General features: G+C 34.5%; 1 protein-coding gene across 3 annotated transcripts; it reads right to left on the bottom strand.

Annotated features, from left to right (window-relative positions):
- Positions 1-1,384: 1,384 nt before the first annotated feature.
- Positions 1,385-11,486, bottom strand: LOC121242843 (30S ribosomal protein S9, mitochondrial). Of its 3 annotated transcripts, none has more exons than XM_041140821.1 (6): positions 11,271-11,486; positions 5,548-5,672; positions 4,683-5,416; positions 3,889-4,329; positions 1,835-1,915; positions 1,385-1,601 (listed from the first exon to the last, which is right to left on the bottom strand). In XM_041140821.1, the coding sequence occupies exons 3-6, from the start codon at positions 5,209-5,211 to the stop codon at positions 1,510-1,512; spliced, it is 1,143 nt and encodes a 380-aa protein (XP_040996755.1). In that variant the 5' UTR covers positions 5,212-5,416; positions 5,548-5,672; positions 11,271-11,486; the 3' UTR covers positions 1,385-1,509. The 3 variants fall into 3 exon arrangements, with proteins under 3 accessions (XP_040996755.1, XP_040996756.1, XP_040996757.1); XM_041140822.1 differs by having other exon boundaries at positions 5,548-5,696; positions 11,271-11,462; XM_041140823.1 differs by lacking the exon at positions 11,271-11,486 and adding an exon at positions 7,795-8,432.
- Between the last annotated feature and the right edge of the window lie 11,071 nt (positions 11,487-22,557).

Here is a 22,557-nt window from a genome sequence, read left to right as displayed (position 1 = left end):
TATGATCACGCCTAATGTACTTACGACATTGACGAGTACCATGACAAGTGGATGTTGATACTCCTTGTTCTTTGATAACAATTTCCAACTCATTTTCAGAGTCTAAGTGAATAATCAATTTATGAAAGAAAGAACGAGTCATTTAAAGAACAGAGTAAAGAATGAGGCCAAAATGAAAATTTTCTTTGAAACTCAAATTAAACTTAAGTTGCTCTAGATGTCAATGAAAGAGCAAGTGCTCTTATTTATACAGCAAAATATTACCATTTGGAAATATGGCAGTTAGAAAAATGACAAAAAATTATTACTGTTAGGAGAAGGACAAAAATGATTACCGTTGAAAATTTAGCCGTTACAAAATATAAAATATTATAGTTAGGAAAGGCAAATTTTGACAAAAAATTAAATTATTCTTAAAAAATAGTAATTTTGAAAATATTATCGTACCTGCAAAAAATAATTTCGTTTTTTGTTTAAAATATTCCCTAGAGAGTAATAGTTCAAAATATAAGAAAAAAGACAAAAGAATGAATAATTAATATTGTAAATGAAAGTGAATTAAAATAATAATAAAGAAAGAATAGGAAAAAATTATTTTAATAAAATAGAAGAAGAATAGGGAGTGGGATGTCTAGGAAAGATGAGTAGCTAAAATAAAGAAATATGATTTTGGAATAAAATTTAGAAAAACATTTGGTGGTCCCAATGTGAATGCTCTAAGTTGTAACTCATATAAGAGTGCCAAGGCATCCAAATATTCAGATATAGAGAGTACGTATATATGTATATTTTAATGGACGAAAATATTATTGTATTGAATTAATCAAATGTTGATTAAAATTACTGTTCGCTATAATACTCAAACAAACAATTAGATTTTGAAAATATAATTGTTGCATTTGAATTATATATAAACAACTCGTTAGTCAAATATTATTTTGTAAATTTATTTGAATTTTGTTTGCCTTATTTAACAAATAATAATATTTAGTCGAAAAGTGTATAATAGACATCCTCGAGATTTTTATTTGAATTATGTATTTGAAAAACAGATATTAAATAAGAGAAATCCTTAAATAGAGGGAAAGAAAATTTAATAAAAACCCCCCAAAATATTCAATAAAAATATATTTATAAGCATTTTTTTATTTTGAAATTCATTATAGTTATTAAGAAAAAAAACCTAGGACTTTGAAATCCCTACCTTTTAAGTTTTATTTTCCTATTGATTTTGAAGTACTAAATCGTTAGTTTTGGTGTTATGTCAAGATCTCCTACACAGCTATTATATTTTAAATTTTAGTTAAGATTATTTTGCAAAGTGAAAACAGGTTTATTGATATTAGTGCATCAAAAAGATAAAGCCAATGCATTTGAAAGAGAGATAAACAAAGATAAAGAGCCAAACAACAGATCTCAGAAAGTTATTGTCATCATGCGGCAAAATTGAAGTTCCATGTATAAAACAGGTCCTGCATAGAACCAAAAGCTCCCCATACCGGCAAATAATTATCGCTTGACCCATTGGAAGCTCTTTCTTGCTTTTGCTTTGCCTGGTTTTTTCCTTTCCACCACACGTGAGTCCCTCGTCAAAAAACCGGCTGGTAAACAGATTGACTATTTTAGCAGAAGAAGATATAGGAACAAAACACATAACATCAAGCAACAGAAGATGTCACATTCAAAGAGACTGCAAATTCTATAAAAAGCTTGTGACTTATAAAGATGCATTTCCACATAATGTGGTGGACCCTGGCCAGGAAAAGAGGAAAGAGCTTATGATTTCAAATGAAAACTACAATAATATGCAAATTATGGTATGTAGAGATTGTACCAGCTCTGAGTGCAGGACGCATATCTGGTTCCCAATTTTGCAAGGCCCTACTGATCCCCAATCGAACTGCTCCAACTTGGCCTGCAATCAAGTCCATCTAAGTTCTTCCATATTCACAAATGATTAAGGCAAGATGGCAAGTGACAAGTTCAAGCAAAATTAGAAGTAAAATTCCAGCACATACTGAAACATGGGATTGATTGCACACGACATTACCATTTACATTGCATACAAAAGAGAAGATGCTACTAGGTACAAATATAACTCTAACATCAAATAAATAATATCAAATAAAGTCCTCACGGAAGATGGTTAATATTCTGACCTTAAAACCAACATCATACCAAGCATCTGAGGCAGAAGAAGGAACACAATGGGAAGTGGAGATGGAGCAGTGATTTTTTTTATAAGTAATAAGAATTTCTATTACAAAGAGGAGAGACCTAAAGCGTAACGAATGTTGTACATAAAAAGCTGATCCCCTAAAACATTACACTAGAAAATTTATGGAATCTCTAATATCTCCAAAAGAATTGGAAACGTATCACAAAGCATTTCTGCTTTAGAGACCACTCAAACTTGGTTTGTTTGAAAAAATAAAATAAATACACAGATGGACTAGAGCTGAGTCTCACACAATATGAGCAATAGCAATCAAGACAACCAAGCAAGTCTTGCCAGGTAAAGAGTAAATGAGAACGTAAAGATGGATTAGTGAATAAAATTTAACCGAAACAAAGACCCATATAGCATGCAAATGTGCATATAATTATCAAGTACAGCAAGACAAAGCAATTCAGCTCATGCTCAGTCAACAAACGGTTCCAAACCCCCTTTGAGGTTATTGTTCGGTTGTGTCTTTGCATGGCATGTGTCTGTGGTCCCTAACAGAAACTTGGCTTCTCTATAAGTTCTATTGTAATTTTAGATGGATAACTCCCATGAAGGTGGTCGAGAATGGCTCATAGTTAACAAGACCAAGGGCCCATCCAACCCATTTGAGTTGAGACAACCCCCATGGCTGCATGCAAATTATTCAGGGCAATATGGAAGCTGGATAACCAATTGAGAGGTCAAGGCCAAAACCAACTATAAGTGTGGATATGAACAATTTGACATTAGAAGTGTGAACCAGAACTTTTTTTTATCATTGACCAATCACCATGCCATGAGCTAAACTGGTCATAAAGACAAAAAAGCAACTACCTCCAGGCTTCAACAAGCATAGATATAGAGTTATGTTAAGAGTATAATATTATATTCGATAAAAGTAAAAATAAACTCCAATTGAGAAGTACAAAAGCATCATCCACTAATCAAACATAACATCCCAGACTATTAATTGTACAGTTTTGAGGCACCTTTTAATCCTTCTCTCTTGTTTAGTCAATCATAGCTGAATATAGGAAGAAGTTCATCAAAGTATAATCTCCATCCACTATGAACGGTAGGAGGGAGACTGGGATAGTAATATCCACTGGATGGTGGTTCAACTAGTAATATTCTTGGAACAAATGGAGTAAGAATTTCCCCAGTAGATGTATTACATGGGACTGTCAAGCATTTGTTAACTTCCTTCTTGAGTGTTTTCAGCATTGTTAACTTCCTATATTGGAGAACATGCCTCTTTTATTTTACTAATCTATTTTTTTGAAGTAAAATCACATTTGCTGATGAAAAATAATGAATCTGTATACAGGTCACACGTCTAACTTTATTCTGCCTTATGCTACAGACTGAAGCATACTTAATACAGTATCAAAAAGAAATACTCCAAGTTTGTTATACCAGAGAGATTTTTTGTTTTTTTTTTTTTGGGGGGGGGGGGGGGGGGGGGGGGGGGGGGGGGGGGGGGGGGGGGGGGGGGGGGGGGGGGGGGGGGGGGGGGGGGGGGGGGGCAGTTGTTGTGAAATAAAATTCTCCCTTGTTCTCATTGACTATTTTTTTTTATCAGTAAATGGAAAAAAAAATTATTTTCCAAAAACGGAAACCAAGCTAATCCCATCAAAGAAGTTAATGTACAATTACATTTTTAGCTATGAACACAGACTCACCTGAGACACCACCTCCTTTCACAGTACATTTGACATCCCAAAGGCCCAAGGTCTTTGTCTCGGAAAAAGGTCGCAGGAGAGCAGCACGATGATCAAGCATGGGAAAATAGACATCAAATTGTTTATCATTAACTACAAATTTTCCATCACCAGGTTCAATCCAGACACGGGCTATACTGCATTTCCTTCTCCCAGTTCCATAGGCTCTTCCCTTCTCGTCTACTTGTCTCACTCTTGCTCTGGCAACTTCCTCCTGCTTCTGGCGCTCAATTTCAGCTCTTGTGATTTTTCTTGTATTTTTCTCATAACGCATTTCCTCTATTTCACTTAAAGGCGGCAGTCCCTCAATCCCTGCAAAATCCTTCAGTGCAATCAAACTGTCCAGCATTTCATCAGTGATTCCAGATGCAGCAATAAGGTCACCAAATGCACGATTTGGACCTGCAATTATATATTATTGAGTCAGCAGACAACTGGAAGATTCGAGGAAAGTGATGGCTTTCACCTTGATGATAAAAGTATGTAGCCAAGTACCAAGACAGTCAAACTCTCTCACTCACTCACACAACACTAGCTTAAGGCATGCTTGTTTATGATATAACCAATAAACAAACATCCCGATCCTATGCATTCAAAATAACCACCCCAACAGAGCATTATCACAAACCAGAAGAAAAGGGAGAATCAAAAGAAGCTCAATAGATACCCACATATTAGTAATCCAAGATTACCAACAATAACAGTTTTTGTCTCGTAAATTATATCATACAAACATCGTGGGGTCATTTGTTTACCTTTGAGTATAGCACTGAGCTCCTGCTCCTCCCTCTCAAGCCTCATAGCCTCCTCACGCCGGTCCCCATCCGCACCATCATCAAAACTAGAACTCTCAGCCTTAGTGTCACCGAGCTCCTCCTGCACACCCTCCCCCTTTAGACCAAACACATCGTCCCTGCTCTCCTCCTCCATGAAGCTCCAGGGCTTATAACCCTCAGCAGTGGTCCACTCCTCCTCGGCATTCGTCTTCTCCTCACTCGCTCTCAACCATGAGTGATCGTCCTCACTGGCGGGAGAGTGTCCAGAGTCTTGGGCAAAGAATTGGTCAAGCTTACCATCACTATCGCGTGAAAGATTCCATGGAGTAGATGCGGATTGGTCGAATTTGCCATTGTTGCTATTGCTGTGATCGGAAAAGAATTTGAGGAGGGGAGAGAAGTGAGGGTTTGGGGGAAAATGAGGGTTGGGGAGATAAGGATGGGATTTGGAGGAAATTAAAGTTAGGAGACGGAAATGTGAGGCTTTGGGGAGAAGACGAGAGAGCATCCTGATTGCTAGAAGTAGAAGCAGAGGAGATTTGCAGAAGAGGAAGCCAAGTCCAAATTGTAGAGTTTTAGGGTTTTAGAAATTTACACGACGCCATTGTTTAGTTGTTTAGGATAGGGATGAAGTCAGGTCAGGTACATGGGGAGAGTCTTGTGTAACTACCGGGGCCCACTTAGCTCAATTGGCCCGGCCGGATCTTACTTCCCTAATTAAAGTGAATATGAAAGAAGAAAATTAAATTACCACAACCCAGAAATATTTTCAACTCTCACTTCCGCTCTCAGAATTTGCAAAAAGTATAAATCACAAAGAATCAAATTGATTGGATAGTTATACCCCCTGAGTTCGGGCCCTTGAGCTTCAGCTTTCCACGAAGAACCCAGCACAAGTGACTCACCAATAAATTGAATGAATTGAAGACTTATTATATAGCTAGTGTTCCTCGCAGCATCACCACAGACCTGATACAACAGCCTCTATTAAATCTGGAGAAAAAGCTCTAACATCAAAAAGTAAAAGACAACATATGAGAGAATGGTTTCTGAGTACTTTTAATAATGAAATATGAGACACTGACTTGCAAAAAAAAAAATATGAGAGAATGGGGAAATATTTTATAGCAAATCTGTAATACAAGGAGGGTGTTGGTTGTGGGGCCCCCTGCCCCCCGCTTGTGATTTGGCGGCAGCCGCGACAGTGGGATGTTGGCCACATGAGTCATACACCCCTCACACAATGTGAAGAATACAGTGTGCTTACATGATAAAATAATGTGTACAGTTACAAAGCAGCGGAAATAAAAAAGTCGACACAAATTAAGCTAATTACAGTACCAGAAATTAAATTACACGATCACGCTAATGTCCATACAACACAAGTCTTCCAGCCTCAGACATAAAAATGTCAGTCATCCAGAATTAATCAAAGCCAATAAATAACACTTAAATACATAGGGAAAATAATCACAATCTTCACTCCTTAGGCGGAGCCGGATCTCCATACATGTACCCATCCTCTGCATCAAAATCTACGTGGAACCGCAAATGAGACCACCACGGTGAGATTTTGCAAAATCTCAGTAAAGTGAAATTAGGTCTAACACATCAAAATACATGAAGGTGGAAAAAGAGAAAATTATGCAAACACGAAAATGTAGAGAAATATGACTTTTAATCTTGCACACCCAAAAAATCTTCTTTTTTTTTTTTTAATGTCAGGGAACCTCTCCAAGGCACCTTCGGACCCACCCTTGCAGAGTAAGCCCCAATCCCGTGCACCGCACCCTCAGAAGTTTCCCTACACGAAACTGGTTAAATCGCTGACTTTTCACCAGGAGGTGTGACCCCAAAGGATTGTTGACACCCATGAGGTGTTGAACCTTAGACCTTGAAGGGAGTGATAACCCAACACCAAGGCCTTCACCACACCCGAAAATCACATTTTCATGTATAAAACATCCATTTTATTAAGGTATGCACAACAGTCTGTCCTATGGATCATCTGCACACTCTAGCTCCCTTCGCCATACCACGGGTAATAACCGTGCGCGAGACTTCGAAACATGCGATGCCTAGTTCCACACCCGGCATGTTCGGCAACAGCATCGACTTGATAGCATTAGCATCTCACCCAACCCCGTTGTCACCTAGTGACAAAATAAGGGACATCGCTCAGCATTAAGTGCTCCTGTGTGACCAAAGGAGCTCCATCGAGATAATGTCTTATCTCGGCTTGGGGTCATAATACACACACCCACAAACATCCTTTGACACAACAGCCAACAGTTTTATAAATTTTAGCTTACACACAAAAATCAGAGTTTAATGACAAGATTATCAACTACAATATCAATTATAATACAATAAAAAACGCAGCAATTAATATGTGAGTGACATAACAATAGCAATATTTATTATGACAAAATACAGCATTTTAAACATACATCCAATCCCAACACAACCAAACTACAACTTGTAACACCCCAATAGAAGGCTCAAGCCACATGGACTATACTTCAAAAAGACTAGTCAATGCTACAATTAGAGCCTCCTTGGAACCTTATAAAGAACAAGAACTTCTTCCTCAAGCAATGTGGGATCTCATACACTACCTACCCTTATCCTTATCACATGGGGTATCACAATCTCCCCTCTTATATTCCAGATATCCTCGTCAAGCCTGTCCATCTTAGGTGGCAAGGCTTAAATCCCACATTTCTAGTTGGGATAGGCTCTGATATCATTTATAATGCCCCAATAGAAGGCCCAAATCACATGGTCTATACTCCGAAATGACTATTCAATAATACAATTGGAGCCTCATTGGAACCTTAGAAAAAAAGAATTTCTCCTTACCAAGCAATGTGGAATCTCATACACCACCTACTCTTATCCTTGTCATATGAGATATCACACAACTTTAATCCCAATGCTTCACCGGAGCCCTCGGCCACCACACAGATTCACAACCAACTACAATTTCAATCCCCTCATCCACCACACATATTCACAAGCAACTGCACAATTCATAATTTCATAGTTTCCAACAACAGTTATTTTCAAGGTTAGTCCGAAAATCGATTACCTCCGTGCAATGGTTGACGGCAAAAAGGGCTGATTTATGGTCTGGTGAGATGAACTCGGGGTTCAACTTCACAATGCTCAGTTGTTTCTCTCGGTGGCTGATTGTTTGAGCGTGAGCCGATGGTTGCTCCACTATTGCAATATGTTGCTTCCGTCTTAACTGTGGTTGGTGGTTGGCGGTTGGCGGTGTGCTTTTGATGTGACCGTGGCTAAGGAAAAGGAGAGAGAGAGGGGGGGGAGGAACAGAGGTGGACCCAAGAGAGGAACATTGAAGTAGGCAGAGAGACGGTGATCATGCAACATCGGAGGCGAGGTGATGGTGGCGGCTAGGGTTTTTCGAAACCAAAGGCCAAGCTTTCTAAGATAGGAAAAGAGAGTGAGTGTGGGTGCTTGGGGGTGAGTTAGGGGTGCAAAATAAGGTGGTGTGTGTGTGTCGGAGTGCAGCGGATTATGGCAACGCTAATCGAGAAGATAACGGCATAGAAGTATGGTGGCAGTCGCAGTGGCAGTAGCGGCGAAAAATGATTGAGGCGGCACAAAGACGAGAGACTAGGAGGTGCTCGACACAATGGTGCCACTACAGTCGCGTCATGGGTACACGACGCCGACAACAAAGGCTGATGGGTTGGAGTGGTTCCCGAGAGATGTAGCGAAGAGAGGAGAAATAGAGAGATGAGAGAAGACAGAGAGAAATAGATAGCGAAATGGGAGGGAGGCTGTCGAGGGTTGCACCAAGGAAAGAGAGAGAGAGAGAGGGAACAGGGAAAGGGGGGAGACGGCGGGGAGGGAGAAAAGAGAGAGAGAGAAAGAGAAGGAGAGGAACTGAACTTGGGGTTTTGGATATGAGGGGAAAACCGACACCGTTTTTTAGGAAGTGGGCTGGGTGTCTGAAGGGTCTTTGGGCATGGGTTTCACATTAGTACTGAACATGGCCATGCCAAGCCCTGCATCTGACAGTATTGAAATAGACTTTGATACGATAGTAGGCATTTCAATATGCCACGAAATATATTCAAGTGATCAAAATATATATATAGAGAAATGATAGTTACAGTCATGAGTTCGCAAGTGCCACGCAATCACTTCGAAAAAAAAATGAATATATACGGAACCCACGTGAAAAAAAAAATAATTTTTTAATAGTGGACTCTACTCTTTTTCAAATCGACTACACGGGACTTACGCACTCCATGACTGCATGTAACATTACTCATATATATATATATATAGATATATAACCATATGTATAGAGTTATCATGGATATTTACAGATTCGTAAAGCTCTATAAATCATTTTTTGGTACCTCTGCAAGATGTAAAGCCCATCATTTATATACAGAACCCAGCATGTATAATCAAATACAAAAATACAAAAAGCAAGAGAGAGAGAGATAGAGAGAGGGATAGGAACATATTGAGAGTAGAGAGAAAAAGCTAGGGCTTCTATGACGTTAACGGACGGTGGCCTAGTCACCAGCGACGATGGATCAATAGAAAAAGCTAGGGTTTCAGGGAGAGAAAGAGAGAGAAAGGGCAAAGTGATCTAGAGAGAGAGAGAGAGAGAGAGAGAGAGAGAGGAAAGTGTGTCACTGAGTGTGTAGCTCGGCTGAAGTAATCCTGAATTCAAAACGACGTTGTTTTGTGACATTTAAATTGTTTTTTTTAGTAAAACTAGTGGATCCAGGCGGATGACTAAGTCTTTTGAATAAAAACTATTAATCGAGTTCTTAGTGAATAATGTACTAGTTTGCACTGTGTTGCGATACAAATTCTTATATAATTCACTCGATTCAGTCTATATATGCATGTTCTCGTGGACAAATTTTTGTAGAAAGACATACTTTAGATACAAAAAAATTATACAAAAGTAAACCTATAAAATGACGTAGCTTGATGTGGTATGTCAGATTGTAAAGTTACTTTTTATCATAAAATAGATCTAACAAACTATATAAAGCCACGTCATTTTATAAGTTTACTTTTATATAATTCTTTTATGTCTATAGCACTTCTCTTCTATAAAATCCAATTTGACTCATTAGCTAGAGAACAAAATACACATATAATCCAGACATGATCAATGCATATGATATGTATGTATGATATATATATATATAGTGCATATTAGTTATAACTTATAAATATAATTGACTACATATCTTACATTAGAATAGACATTATAAATACACTAATATTCTTTTGATGCAGCATACACTAATATTCTTGTAGTAGTATTTATAGTAGCATATATATATGGTAGTTATCAAGTACTAGCATAAATATCATATGCATAAATGTTTAGTATTCATATGCATTGTTCATAAGTAAAAAAGTTTAATTGTGATTAAAAGAAATAAAAAAAGTATATTTTTTATATTTGGAATTGTTGGAATTGGTCGTGCATTTTGAATAATAAATAAATTTGGTTGTTTTGATTTTTTGAACTTCATTTTAAAGTTGTATCTCCTTCAACAATCAAATTTAAAAACTAATGAAAGAGTTGAGTTGAGTAAGCATTCGATAAAGCTAGGTCTGAGCACCGACCAAGTCGGAGTCAATATGCACATCCTCCGACTTCGACTCCAACTTTGATTCGACCTCCGACTCCAAGTTGTACATCCTCTGTAGGGTTGTAACCGGTCCAGTTTGGACTGGTTTTGAACAAAATTTAGGACCGAACCGGTATGTACCAGTTTCGAATTTTCAAAAACCGATTACACACCGGTTACCCCCCTAAACCAATTCTTCTAGTTTGGTCCAGTTTTAATAAAATGCAAATTTGTAATATAAAAATAAAATAAAATTAATTAATAAAAAAAACTGCTTTAAAAAAAAAATTTGTTTTATTCCAAAATCTGTAACTAACTTACTATTACAAAAATCTGCTTTGCTAAAAAAATCCAATAACTGATTTAGAAGTGCATATGGAATTTGAAATTGGGGTCCAGTGAAATTGAGCTATAACAGTGCATAATCAAACAACAGTCCAGTGATGATTCACAAAAAACCGATATTTGGAATTGCGGTCCCTACGAGCATATTTAGTGGCTGAACCTTCTTCACTAAAAAGAGTCATGACACCCGATTTTTAAATAAATTAACAGATGGTAATTAAATAATTTTACAAATAATTTCATTTTGTTACAAAGGGGCAGAAAGACTAGTAGATAGCATTAATCCAATCATATATTGTTTACAAGGTTGGACCAAACAATGCAAACATTGTCACAGACTCAAAGTCACATTTAATTTCTCACCAACCAAAGATAGTCACAGTCACAGACAATGAAAAAAATTCAAGAATCATTGACAAAAATTAAAATGAACAAACAAAGTCGCAGATTAATGAGTAATGACTATGTAAATACTAAATAGTAAATAAAATTTACCTTAGAACAACAAAAAAATCATAAATAATCGTGGCTCATGTGATGGCTGATGAGGGAGAGAAATGCGAGAGAGAGGAAGAGAAAGTACCGTGGGTCCGTGAGAAATGCGTGGCTGTGAGAGGAGCTGTGTGCGACGGCGATTGGTGCGAGAGGTGAGGGGAGGTGCGGCGGCGAGAGTAAGGGTCTGTCTGAAGCGGTGCGACGGCGAGAGGTGAGGGGACTCAGGCTGAGGGGGCGACGGCGATATGTGAGGGTCTATGTGCAACGGGCCGACGGCTGCGTGAGAGACGAGTGACGCAAAGAGGAAGGGAACTGAGGGGACTCGACTGGGGGCCTGGGCCTTCCTTTAGGGTTTATTGGAGTGGAAACGGCGCCGTTTCTGGTGGTTTGGCCTGCTGTGCAGATGGGCTTTTTGAGTCCACTGGGCTTTCTGGCCGCTGGGCTTTTTTTTAATACCTATATAAATATATACATGTTTAGTACACTAGATATGCATACATGATAGTATATATATATATATATATATATATATACACACTGTATACACACTAAAATTTATAGTATATTATACTATGATATTTATATTTGATATTTACATATTAATATATATTAAAGCTCTGATACCAATGATGTGTCCCAGGTATATTTATTAATAATAATAGGCAGTATAACCAGCATGCATGAGAGCAGTTAATACAAGCAGTATAACCGGCCATATGCATGAATAATCAAAACAAATAGAAAATATATATAATAAAATCAACTTCATTAAAGACATAATACATACGAGGAGATTAATTCTCAGAAGGGTTGAAAGCGGAAGACAATAAGAAGGGAAGGTTGTTTACAAAAGACAAATTTTGGAGAGTGTGGAAGATAGACTAGAAAAGTTGGGCGAGAGGGGAGGAGGCTTCAAATGAGAGTTTCTGAATGCCCTTACTTCTTTACAGACTTCTTTATATAGACATTAGAATAGTACAAAATAGTAATTCTAATAATACATGCTTATCGTCTTACATCAATTATGTGACGGTGAACACAATATATATAAAATCATTTGTCGTTTTCTTGGATAATAATCTGACATGAACAATGTAGACAATAATCTGAAATGGATAGTATAGACGAAATTTTTTGTTTTTATTCTTTTGAGGAGATAATATTTATAAGAACTTCCATTTGCTATGCTGACCAAAAGTAATAATCTTCTGGAATCACATTATCTGAACGTTATAATTTGCTAATTCTAGATCGAATGAGTCTTAGGAACCCATCAGATGTACTGGATGGTAGGGTGAGTAGTTTTGAGAATGAGAGGTTAAGTTGCCCTTAGAAGGAAAGGCCTGTTGAGAATGAGAGGCCTGATGGACTGGTGATAATGCAAATTGTTGTAATAGAGATAATCTGACTGAATGTTGTGCATTTTCTTCATCATCACCATCTGAGACTTGTGACATTACTTCGGCTAATTTTTTCAAATCTTTCTTTCTGGTAATGGATGGTAATTGTGCCTGAAATCTATTCCGTTAGACTAAAACTTCTGGAGTTTTGGTAATTTTTTAAAACATTTTTAAAACATTATTATAATTTTATTTTTTCCACCATTTGACAGAGACTTGACGAGCTAAAAACATAATGTTTTTGAGGGAGGAATGAGATTTGATAACGTATTCTCATTTCATAATCCAATTTAATTTTGTCTTGAAAAAGAAAAGAAGAAGTGGTGGACAATGTTTTAATGAGATTGGATAATCATTTTGTGAAGAAAAAATCTGAAAGCTTTCTTGGAGAGTAAGGAGAAGAGGTTCAAGTCCATAATAATTCCACCATAGTAAAAACCATTTTGGAAGTGTCTTGATTTCTTGTAATTTGTCAAAGTGAAGTAACCATGAATGACACAAAATTTTATTTTGTTTTAAAAATATTTTTGTCCATGTCTGCTGGTAATCATAATAATCTAATCATAATAATCATAATACAGCAGATCATAAGGATGAGAAAAACTTTCTTGTTAAATAGGATTTTTTCTCATTGTTCCAAAGTGAGAACCTGTTTAATGATAACTTTATGAAAGGCAATAATTGGAGATATAGGTGGAGAAAGTTGAGTTTGAAGGAAACAAGGGATCTCAGCGAGAATAATTGAATCGGTGTCTACCAATATGAATTTATAAAAATATTGAGTTTTCTTAATATTTTGTAGGACATAATACCAATCTAGCAAAAGAAATGCATCAAGTAACTTTTAGGAATCAGACAAGTGTTGAATTTCAGACTCGATGAGAAAGATTGGGTGCCAGTGAGATTTAATGATAATAGGATATGTAGGAGCCTGAAATAGTAATCGAGGATTAACAATTTTAGAATGAGAATAGGAATAAAGGGAAACGGCCTTAGAGTATGTGTGGAATTTTGGAGAAGTTAATGGTGAGAATGAATTGTAAGATAGTTTAATATTTTGTGATAATGCCCCAAATACCATATATGGTCTTGGAGTTGCAGAATGACAAGGTGAATGATAGGGAGGAGATGGTGGTCGTGCATAAGAAGATTTAGACTTTACTTTTGACTTTAAGGATGACATGATTTTCTTTGTAAAAAGTCTCGAGATAACAAAATTAGGAAGAGAATTAGATTCTCCTTTAATATATTCAATATCAAAATAAAAAAATACTTAATATATCTGGCCATCTGGCAAATATTTGCTTAGCAACCACGTTTTTCACATCTTTAATCAAAACTTCTTTAGTTGATTTACAATCTATTTTAAGTAAAAAAATTTGATTCAACAAATCATTTTGAAATTTAGAAATACATAATACAATAGCTAAAATTTCTTTTTTAATAGTATTATAATTCTTTTTGGCAGAATTCCAATATCCTGAATAAAATCGAACAATTTGTTCCGAATCAGTTGATAATTTTCGTTTTACGTAGACTGCAGGCTGACGTTTTGGCCTTTTTGGGCTGGGTTGTTGGGCTTTTTTCTTCTTCTTCTTCTTCTTTCTAAACCCTAATTCAAACCCTAAAGGCCTAATCTAAACCCTAAATAAATTTTAATCTATGTTTTAACCCTAAGCTTTTTATTTATAGCTTTTATAATTCTGTTATCACTTAATTTTAATTGTTAGTATTTATTATTAACAATTATTATTTAACTAGTGTCAAATTACAATGTTATTATACTATAGTATTATATATTATTAGCTCAATATAATATTTTATACTAATTTCTAACTTATAAGTTATTCCTATAGTATTTAATAGGCTATTAGTATTATAGACTTATACTATAGTATTTAATTACATATTGTTCTATTAAAGTATTACATATTATTATATTAGTTTCTAACTTAATTATATACTAGACTTAGTATTCTATGTTTAATGTTATTATACTAGTGATTATACATTAGTATAATGTTATTATACACTAATTATTATATATTAGTATTAGATGTTATTATATGTTCGATCATTGGTTATTACTATTATATGTTTTTATACTTTAGTTATCATACATTACTATTATATTTTAGTTATTATACATTAGTATTACATGTTATATTGAGCATAATAAAAATATAATAATCACGAAATCCAGTACTATGAGCATAATAAAAATCCATCGTAAATATGCGGAAAATAAGATAGAATAAGCAATAAATAGTAATAACAATACTATCACCAATGGCTCTGATACCAAAGGCGTATATCCCAGGTATAATATAATAGAACAGTAATGTATTAATAGAAATTAAAGGCGGTAAGACCGGCCATATGCATGATGGCAGAGTAGGCAGGCGGTATAACCGACCATATGCATGAGGAAATAGAAACTAAAGAAAAGAGATATGAAATAAACTTCTTCATTAAAAATATAATACTTACAAGGAGACTAATTCTCAAAGGAGTTGGGAGCTGAAGACATGAGGAAAGGACTATTGAAGATTTACAGAGAGAGGAGGACAGGACTAAGGACTGGAGGGGTTTGGGCGAGAGAGGAAGGGATCAGATTAGAACTCTGAATGCCCTTCTTGCCTTGTGAACCCCTTTATATAGACACTAAAACAGTAACTTTTAATAATACATGAACAGTACCGGCCGTTATAAGAACAGTATTAGCCGACGCTAAAGACAAACATAGTACCGGCCGACATTAAAGACAAGAACAGTGTCAGCCGACGCTAAAAACAAATATAGTACAGAACACGTAATCTAGTACAGAATTATTTGTCGCTTTGCTGGGCAATAATCTGTCGCAAATAACTTTTTAGAGAGATACTATCTGCATGTCATGCTGATTAATCAGATAATAATTTTTTGGAGTTACAAATTCTGAGGATCAAAATTTGCTAATTCCAGTTCAAACGGGTCTTGAGAATCCATCAGTTGTACCGGATGGTAAGGTGAATAATTTTGAGAAGGAGATGCAACTTGGTTGCCTTGAGATTGAGAGGCCTGTTGGGAAGGAGAGGCCTGATGAGCTGGTGATAATGCGAGTTGCTGTGGTGGAGTTAATCTGGGTTGTGCTTCTTCTTCATCGTCACTGTCTGATATTTGTGACATTACTTCAGCTAATTTTTTCAAATCTTTTTTGTTTGTAATGGATGCCAATTGTGCTTGAAATCTGCTTCGCTGGACTAGGACTTCCGGAGCTTTGGTAACTTTTGAAAACATCTTCAGTACATGATCATAATTGTATTTTTCCCACCATTTGATGGAAACTTGACGGGCTAGGAACATAATGGTTTTGAGAGAGGGATGAGGTTTGATAACGTATTCCCATTTCATAATCCAATTTAATTTTGTTTTGAGAAAGAAGAGCAAGAGGGGTGAGCAATGGTTTAATGCTGGTGGGCTGTCATTCTGTGAGATGAAATTTTGGAGACTTTCCTGAAGGGGAAGAGGAAGGAGAAGAGGTTCAGGTCCATAATATTCCCACCATAGTGAGAACCATTTCGGGAGTGTTTTAATTTCTTGTAGTTTATCAAAATGAAGGAACCATGAATGACGCAAATTTTTGTTTTGTTTTAAAAACATTTTTGTCCATGCTTGCTGGTAGTCGTAATAATCATAATAAGGAGGATCATAGGGATGAGAAAATTTTCTTGTCAAGTAGGGATTTTTTCCCCATTATTCCAGGGTGAGAACTTGCTTAATAGTGACTTTATGAAAGGCAATAATTGGAGACGCTGGTGGAGACGGTTGAGTTTGAAGGGAACAAGGAATTTCTGAGAGAATAATTGAGTCAGTATCTACTAATATAAATTCATAAAAATGCTGAGTTTTCTTAATGTTTTGTGGAACATAATGCCAGTCCGGTAGGAGAAAGGCATCAAGTAATTTCTGAGGGTCAGACAGATGTTGTATTTCAGATTCAATAGGAAAGACCGGATGCCAATGAGATTTGATAATAATAGGAGACGAAGAAAGTTGAGATAATAATGGAGGATTAATAATTTGGGAAGGAGAAGGAGGAGAAACAGCTTTGGAATAGGTTGGTAATTTTGGAGAGGCTAATGGTGAAAATGGATTGTAAGAGGGTCTAATATTTTGTGGTAATGATCCCAATACCGTATAAGGTCTTGGAGTTGCAGAAGGACAAGGTGAAGGATAGGGAGGAGATGGCGGCCGTGCGTATGAAGATTTGGATTTTATTTTGGACTTTGAAGATGACATGATTTTCCCTGTAAGAATTCTCGGGATAGAAAATCAGGAAGAGAATTAGATTCTCCTTTAATATGCTCAATATCAAAATCAAAAATACTTAATATAGCTTGCCATCTGGCAAATATTTGTTTTGCAGCCAGGTTTTTCACATCTTTAATTAAAACTTCCTTGGCTGATTTGCAATCTATTCTAAGTAAAAACTTTTGATTCAACAAATCATCTTGAAATTTAGAAATACATAATACAATAGCTAAGATTTCTTTTTTAATAGTACTATAATTCTTTTGAGTAGGATTCCAACATCCTGAATGGAACCGAACTATTTGTTCCGAGTTGGATGATAATTTTTGTTTCATAATTCCTCCGTAACCTATATCAGAGGCATCTGTTTCAACAATTTTAAAAGTATGAGGAGATGGAAGTCCTAAACATGGTAATTTCTTAATATGAGCTTTAATCTGTTTTATAATACTAGTATGTTTTTCTGTCCAAGGAGGTGGATTCTTTTTTAATCTTTTAAATAATGGTTTGCATAATGGTCTGAGAGATTGGTAAAAATCTGCAACATAGTTGAGACTTCCTAGAAATCTCTGTAATTGATTTTTATCTTTTATTTCATCTGGAAATTTATCAGCAAATTCTATTGCTCTACTAATTGGTGTAATAGTTCCTTGATAAATTTCATGTCCAAGGAATCTAATTTTCTCTTGGAATAGTTTTATTTTTGATGAGGAGACAACTAATCCATTTTGTTTGATAACTTGAACAAAGATATTTAAATGTTTCCAATGTTGTTCAATAGATGAAGAAAATATTAATACATCATCTATATATACTATTGAAAAATAAGTGAATGGAGTAAAGATTTCGTTCATAATATTTTGAAATTCACTAGGGGCGTTTTTTAATCCAAAGGGCATAACATTCCATTCAAAATGTCCAAAGGGGACTGTGAAAGCTGTTTTATACCGATCTTTTTCAACAATCTGGATTTGCCAAAACCCGCTTTTCATGTCGAATTTTGAAAATATTGTAGCATTATATAATCGGGATAATAAATCTTTTTTATTAGGAATTGGGTATCTAATCCATTATTTAAAGGTTTATAATTTATTACTAAACGAGGAACTCCTCTTTCTAATTCTGCCTGTTTTTGGACATAAAAGGCAGCACAACTCCATGGTGATTTGCTTTTCCTTATTAATCCTTTTGTTTTTAAATCATTAATTTCTTTTTTACAATATTCTAGTAATTCGTTATTCATTTGGATAGGTCTAGCCTTAGTTGGAATGTTTTTTTCAGAAAATTCTTTTTCATAGGGTAATTCAACTATGTGTTGTTTTCTATTCCAGAAGGCATTGGGTAGGTTAGCACATATTTCATTTTCAATTGTAATTTTGAAATTATCAATTTTTTGGGTTAATAATGGGTCTTTTAACTGTTCTCGAATTCTTTTATATTTTAATTCTTGTTTTAAGAAGTTTATTTGGTTTTCCTTTCTTCTAATTTTATCTTTTGTTAAGAAATTAATTTCTCTGGTTAATGAAATTTTCTTTAAAGAGTTAATTTCTTTTGGTACTGGGGGAAATATGAACTTAAATTGTATTTCTTGTCCAAGTATTTTAGTAGAGATTCCTTCTTCTGTTACAGAGAAAGGGTAAAGTAGTGCAAGAAAGGGATTTCCTAAGATTACTTTGGTATTAATATTTTTTACTAAGATGAATGTTGTTTTAAAGCAAAGTCCATTATTACATATATGTGCATTGGATAATTTATAATTTATATTTAATTTTGCTCCATTGGCTTGGGATAATGTTTCTCTTGTTTTTTCAAAATATTTAGAAGGTATTAATCCCTCTTGTATACAATTTAAGTCTGCTCCTGTATCTAATAGGGCAATTGTAGTAAAAGAGAATTCTTGATTAATTGAAACTGTTACTTCAACATACCATTTTTGAAAATTTATCTTATTAAGAATATTAATGAAATTGTCCGTTTCATCTAATGTTGAACATTCTCCTTGTTCAATATTATGTTTTTCTTCATGGAAATTTTTCCCATTTTTCTCTATTTTTAATAATATAATTTCTTGTAATAGTTGTTCGTTTGAAACTTCTAATTTAAGATTAGATGTTTTTAAATTTCTAATTTCCTGTTTTATCTCATTGATTTCTTGTTGTATATCTTGAATAGTAATTTTCTGTTTGTCAGTTTTAAATCTACTTATTATTTCTGAAAAATTGTAAGGTGTTGAGGATGAAGTTATTGTAGTATTTTGATTATTAAATGTATCTTTTAATTTTTCTAAATAATCTTTTCTTTCTTGAGGGTTGTTGATTTTGTCTATTAATTCTAATATAATGTCTTCTTGTTTTGAAAGTACATTAATGGTTTTGTTACAGATACAATTATCCTTACTTAGACAATTACAGATATGTACTTCATCTTCTTCTAATTCACTATCGGAAGATTGTTCTGAAAAGCTTGATTCTTTTAATTGATAAATTTCTTCTTCTTCTGAAGAACTAACCTCATCTTCACTTGATTTTATTATAAAAATGTCTATTAATTTATCTTTTAATGTTTCGGGTATATCTAATTCATTAATTTGTTGTTTAACTTTACAGTTTGATTTGTAATGTCCTATTTTTCCGCATTTATAACAAACAATCTGCTTTTTCTTTTTATTAGTCTTTTTAGGATTTTTTAGTGGCTTATTATATATTTGTTTATCTTTTGTCTTTTTATAAGGTTTTCTGTATTTTCGTTTTTTATTGGAATAATTGTTATAAACTCTTTTTCCCTTTTTGTGTCTTCTTGAGGAGGCTAATAAAGGAGTGTAACCAAATTGTTCACAAAAAGTACCTAATTCTTTTCTAGCAAACTTCTTTTCTTTCTCCATTTGCTTCTTTAATCTTAAATCATTGCACATAGTTAATCCAGTTCTATTAATCTTACTTATTATATCACCATATGTAAGATTATGAAAATCAATAGTACCGTCTGATCTTAATAATGATTCTCGTACCTTTTGGGCGAAGTAATATGGAAGTCCGGCTATGAACTTTTTCTTCCAGTATGGTTGTTGACAATCATTTCTGATCATAACTTTAGTTAGAAATACATCTTTATACCAACGGAAATCAGATAATTGAGGGCATTTAAGATTAATCAATAAATCACTAGTTCTTTCTTTAAATTGAACGGGATCACCTACAAAGTGTTTGGTTAATGCATATATTAATGTATTAACAGCATCTTCTAGGGGTAAATCATTTTCCGTTTTAATTATTTGCATATTTTCATCATATTTATAAGCTGTTAATATACGTGATCTTTCATCATATGAAAGATAATGATCCCACCAACCCTTTAGTTGGCCAGTAAATCCTGTAACAATAATGTGTGCTACCTGATGATCAGTTTTTCTGTTACTTTTATAGACGTTGGCTACCATAATCATTTCTTGAAAATGATTTAGTATTTCGTATTCAGATAATCCGTCTATATTCCATTCGTATAATACATCTGGTGCGAAGGCTGATCTTACTATATGTTCTCTTTCCTCGAATTGCATATCCGGTGGAGTAGGTCTGGGATACCAATTACGAGTAATAGAGACATGATGTTTTGAATCTCTAGCCGAAAAGTTATTAACATGATCTCCTCTAATCTTGTTTATCTGTAAATCTAGGTTTTTAAATTGGTTTTCAATATTACTAATTTCAGAGTCAGATATTACGGGTGAGTCTATTTTGCTTAATACATTAATATGTGGTTGTTTTGAGGTGGTGGCAGTGTTGCTAATAGTTAATTTTTCTAATTTACTAGATATTTGTTCCAATAAATCATTTTTGTTTTTAGAAAATATTGATTTCAAATGGGATGGAATTTCGTGGGGAACAAATAAGGGAGTTTCTTCTATTTCTTTAATGGTGGGTTTTATAGGAGATATTTGGGTTTCAATCCTTTCTAATTGCTTACCCATGATTTTTAAATATAAATTAGTATAATTGTTTTGTTGTATTATATTATCAAGGTTTTTTTCAGTATTTGCAATATTATGTTTTTTTATTGGTGTAGCCAGAATTTGAGTATTCCTTTGATTGTACTTGATGGCTTCAAAAGGGGGATATTCTTCATAAATAATTTGGTTATTTTCTCCTTTAATCCATTGATTAGTAGTCATGTTTATGGTAGATAATTTGTTTGATTTATATATCTCAAACCATGTAAAGAAAGGAATATTGATCTCTATTTTCTCTAAATCTTCGTAATATCTTTCTTGAATATAATCTCTTTCTATTTTTGTAAAGGTTGAGAAAAATGTTATTCTTTTGTGACTATTTTCTTTTTTCATATAATCTTGTTTGAGATATTCTTTGTTAATTTTAAATTCTTCTTTATTCAGGGTATATATTTGGGCATCATCTCCAACTACTTGATAATACGTTGGAGAAGAGGGTTCTTTTTCAGGATTTTGGGAGGTAGATGCTCTATCAGGGTTCCTAATAGCATATACTGGTGTATCAATAATGTTTCCAGGAATGATCCCTCGAATCTGGGTGTCAAGATTTTGGGATCTAGTATCAAAAGATCTGGTGTCAAAATTTTGAGATTTATTTCTAGAAATTGATGTAAGAATAGATCTGGGTGTATGATAACTGGACGGTGCTGGAGAGGAGTAATGTGAAAAAGATCTTCTGAAAGGCTGAAAAGCTATTTGAACCGTCCCATCCGTTTTTTGATCTATATATTCGAGATTATCTTTAGAATTATTTTCTATTTTGGGTGTTGGAGTGATATTTTCTAATTGCCATTCATTAGGAAGTGTGACTTGATTCCAATTGATTTGTTTAGGAATTTGTATACTAGAATTTTGTGTGCTAGATTGTAATAATAATGTATATCCTTTAGGGCTAGTAATTAAAGCTTGTGGTTCTAATGTTGTTTTCATTAATTTATAATGAATCCTGTAAACTACTGTTAAAGCATGTGACCCTTTCATCATTTGATAGCCATTTGTTTTAATATTTAGTATTAAGGCGTGTAAAATGTTACCATCAAATAATGATAAAGAATAATTGGGATAACAGTTAAAATAGACCGGTCCTTGGAACAAGCTGGATTCTACCATTCCAAGTAATGAGTCATGAAAATTATAATGTCTTCCGTCTCTTAAACAAAGCAATACTGAGGTATTTAAGCCGTTTCGAGTGAGTGGCTTTATAGCTACTTGTACTAATCCAATATGGATGAAAGAATAATTCTTTTTGTGTTGATCAATAGCCTTTTTTGTTAGGAGATGTAATGATTCATAATCATTATTTAAACTAATAGTTTTTTCTACTGTTTTAATTGTGTAATTTGTAAGGAATGAAAATTTAGAAGAGAAAGTTGAGATTTTATATATTTGATTGTTTGGAACATCGGGAATTGTCCAATCTTGTAGATTTCTTTCTATATCTAATATACTATAGTCTTCTTGATTAATATTATCAGATTCTGTCGGGATACTAGTGGTAGATTCATTCGGTTTGAATAAAGAATTCATTGATTCAAATTTTCAACAAAAATTTCCTATTTCCAAAGAGAAATAAGTAGATTAAGAACTTGCGGGAACACCACCGGGACCACCCTGAGAGCCCTCTGGCTTAAATGGGCTGACCATCGGTTTTTCTAGGCTTACCAACACAAGCTTCC

The sequence above is a fragment of the Juglans microcarpa x Juglans regia genome, chromosome 8D (assembly GCF_004785595.1).
Source record: "Juglans microcarpa x Juglans regia isolate MS1-56 chromosome 8D, Jm3101_v1.0, whole genome shotgun sequence".
NCBI classification, from domain to species: Eukaryota; Viridiplantae; Streptophyta; class Magnoliopsida; order Fagales; family Juglandaceae; genus Juglans; species Juglans microcarpa x Juglans regia.
The sequence above is the reverse complement of the archived record's forward strand: the minus strand, read 5'-3'. Positions and strand labels throughout refer to the sequence as shown.

Coding starts and splice junctions, on each gene's coding strand:
- LOC121242843 (XM_041140821.1), bottom strand. CDS start 5,211: ATGCTCTCTCGTCTTCTCCCCAAAGCCTCACATTTCCGTCTCCTAACT. Junction 1,916..3,888: donor GAAAGGAGGTGGTGTCTCAG/GTGAGTCTGTGT, acceptor ACTTGATTGCAG/GCCAAGTTGGAGCAGTTCGA. Junction 1,602..1,834: donor GCGTCCTGCACTCAGAGCTG/GTACAATCTCTA, acceptor TCTGTTTACCAG/CCGGTTTTTTGACGAGGGAC.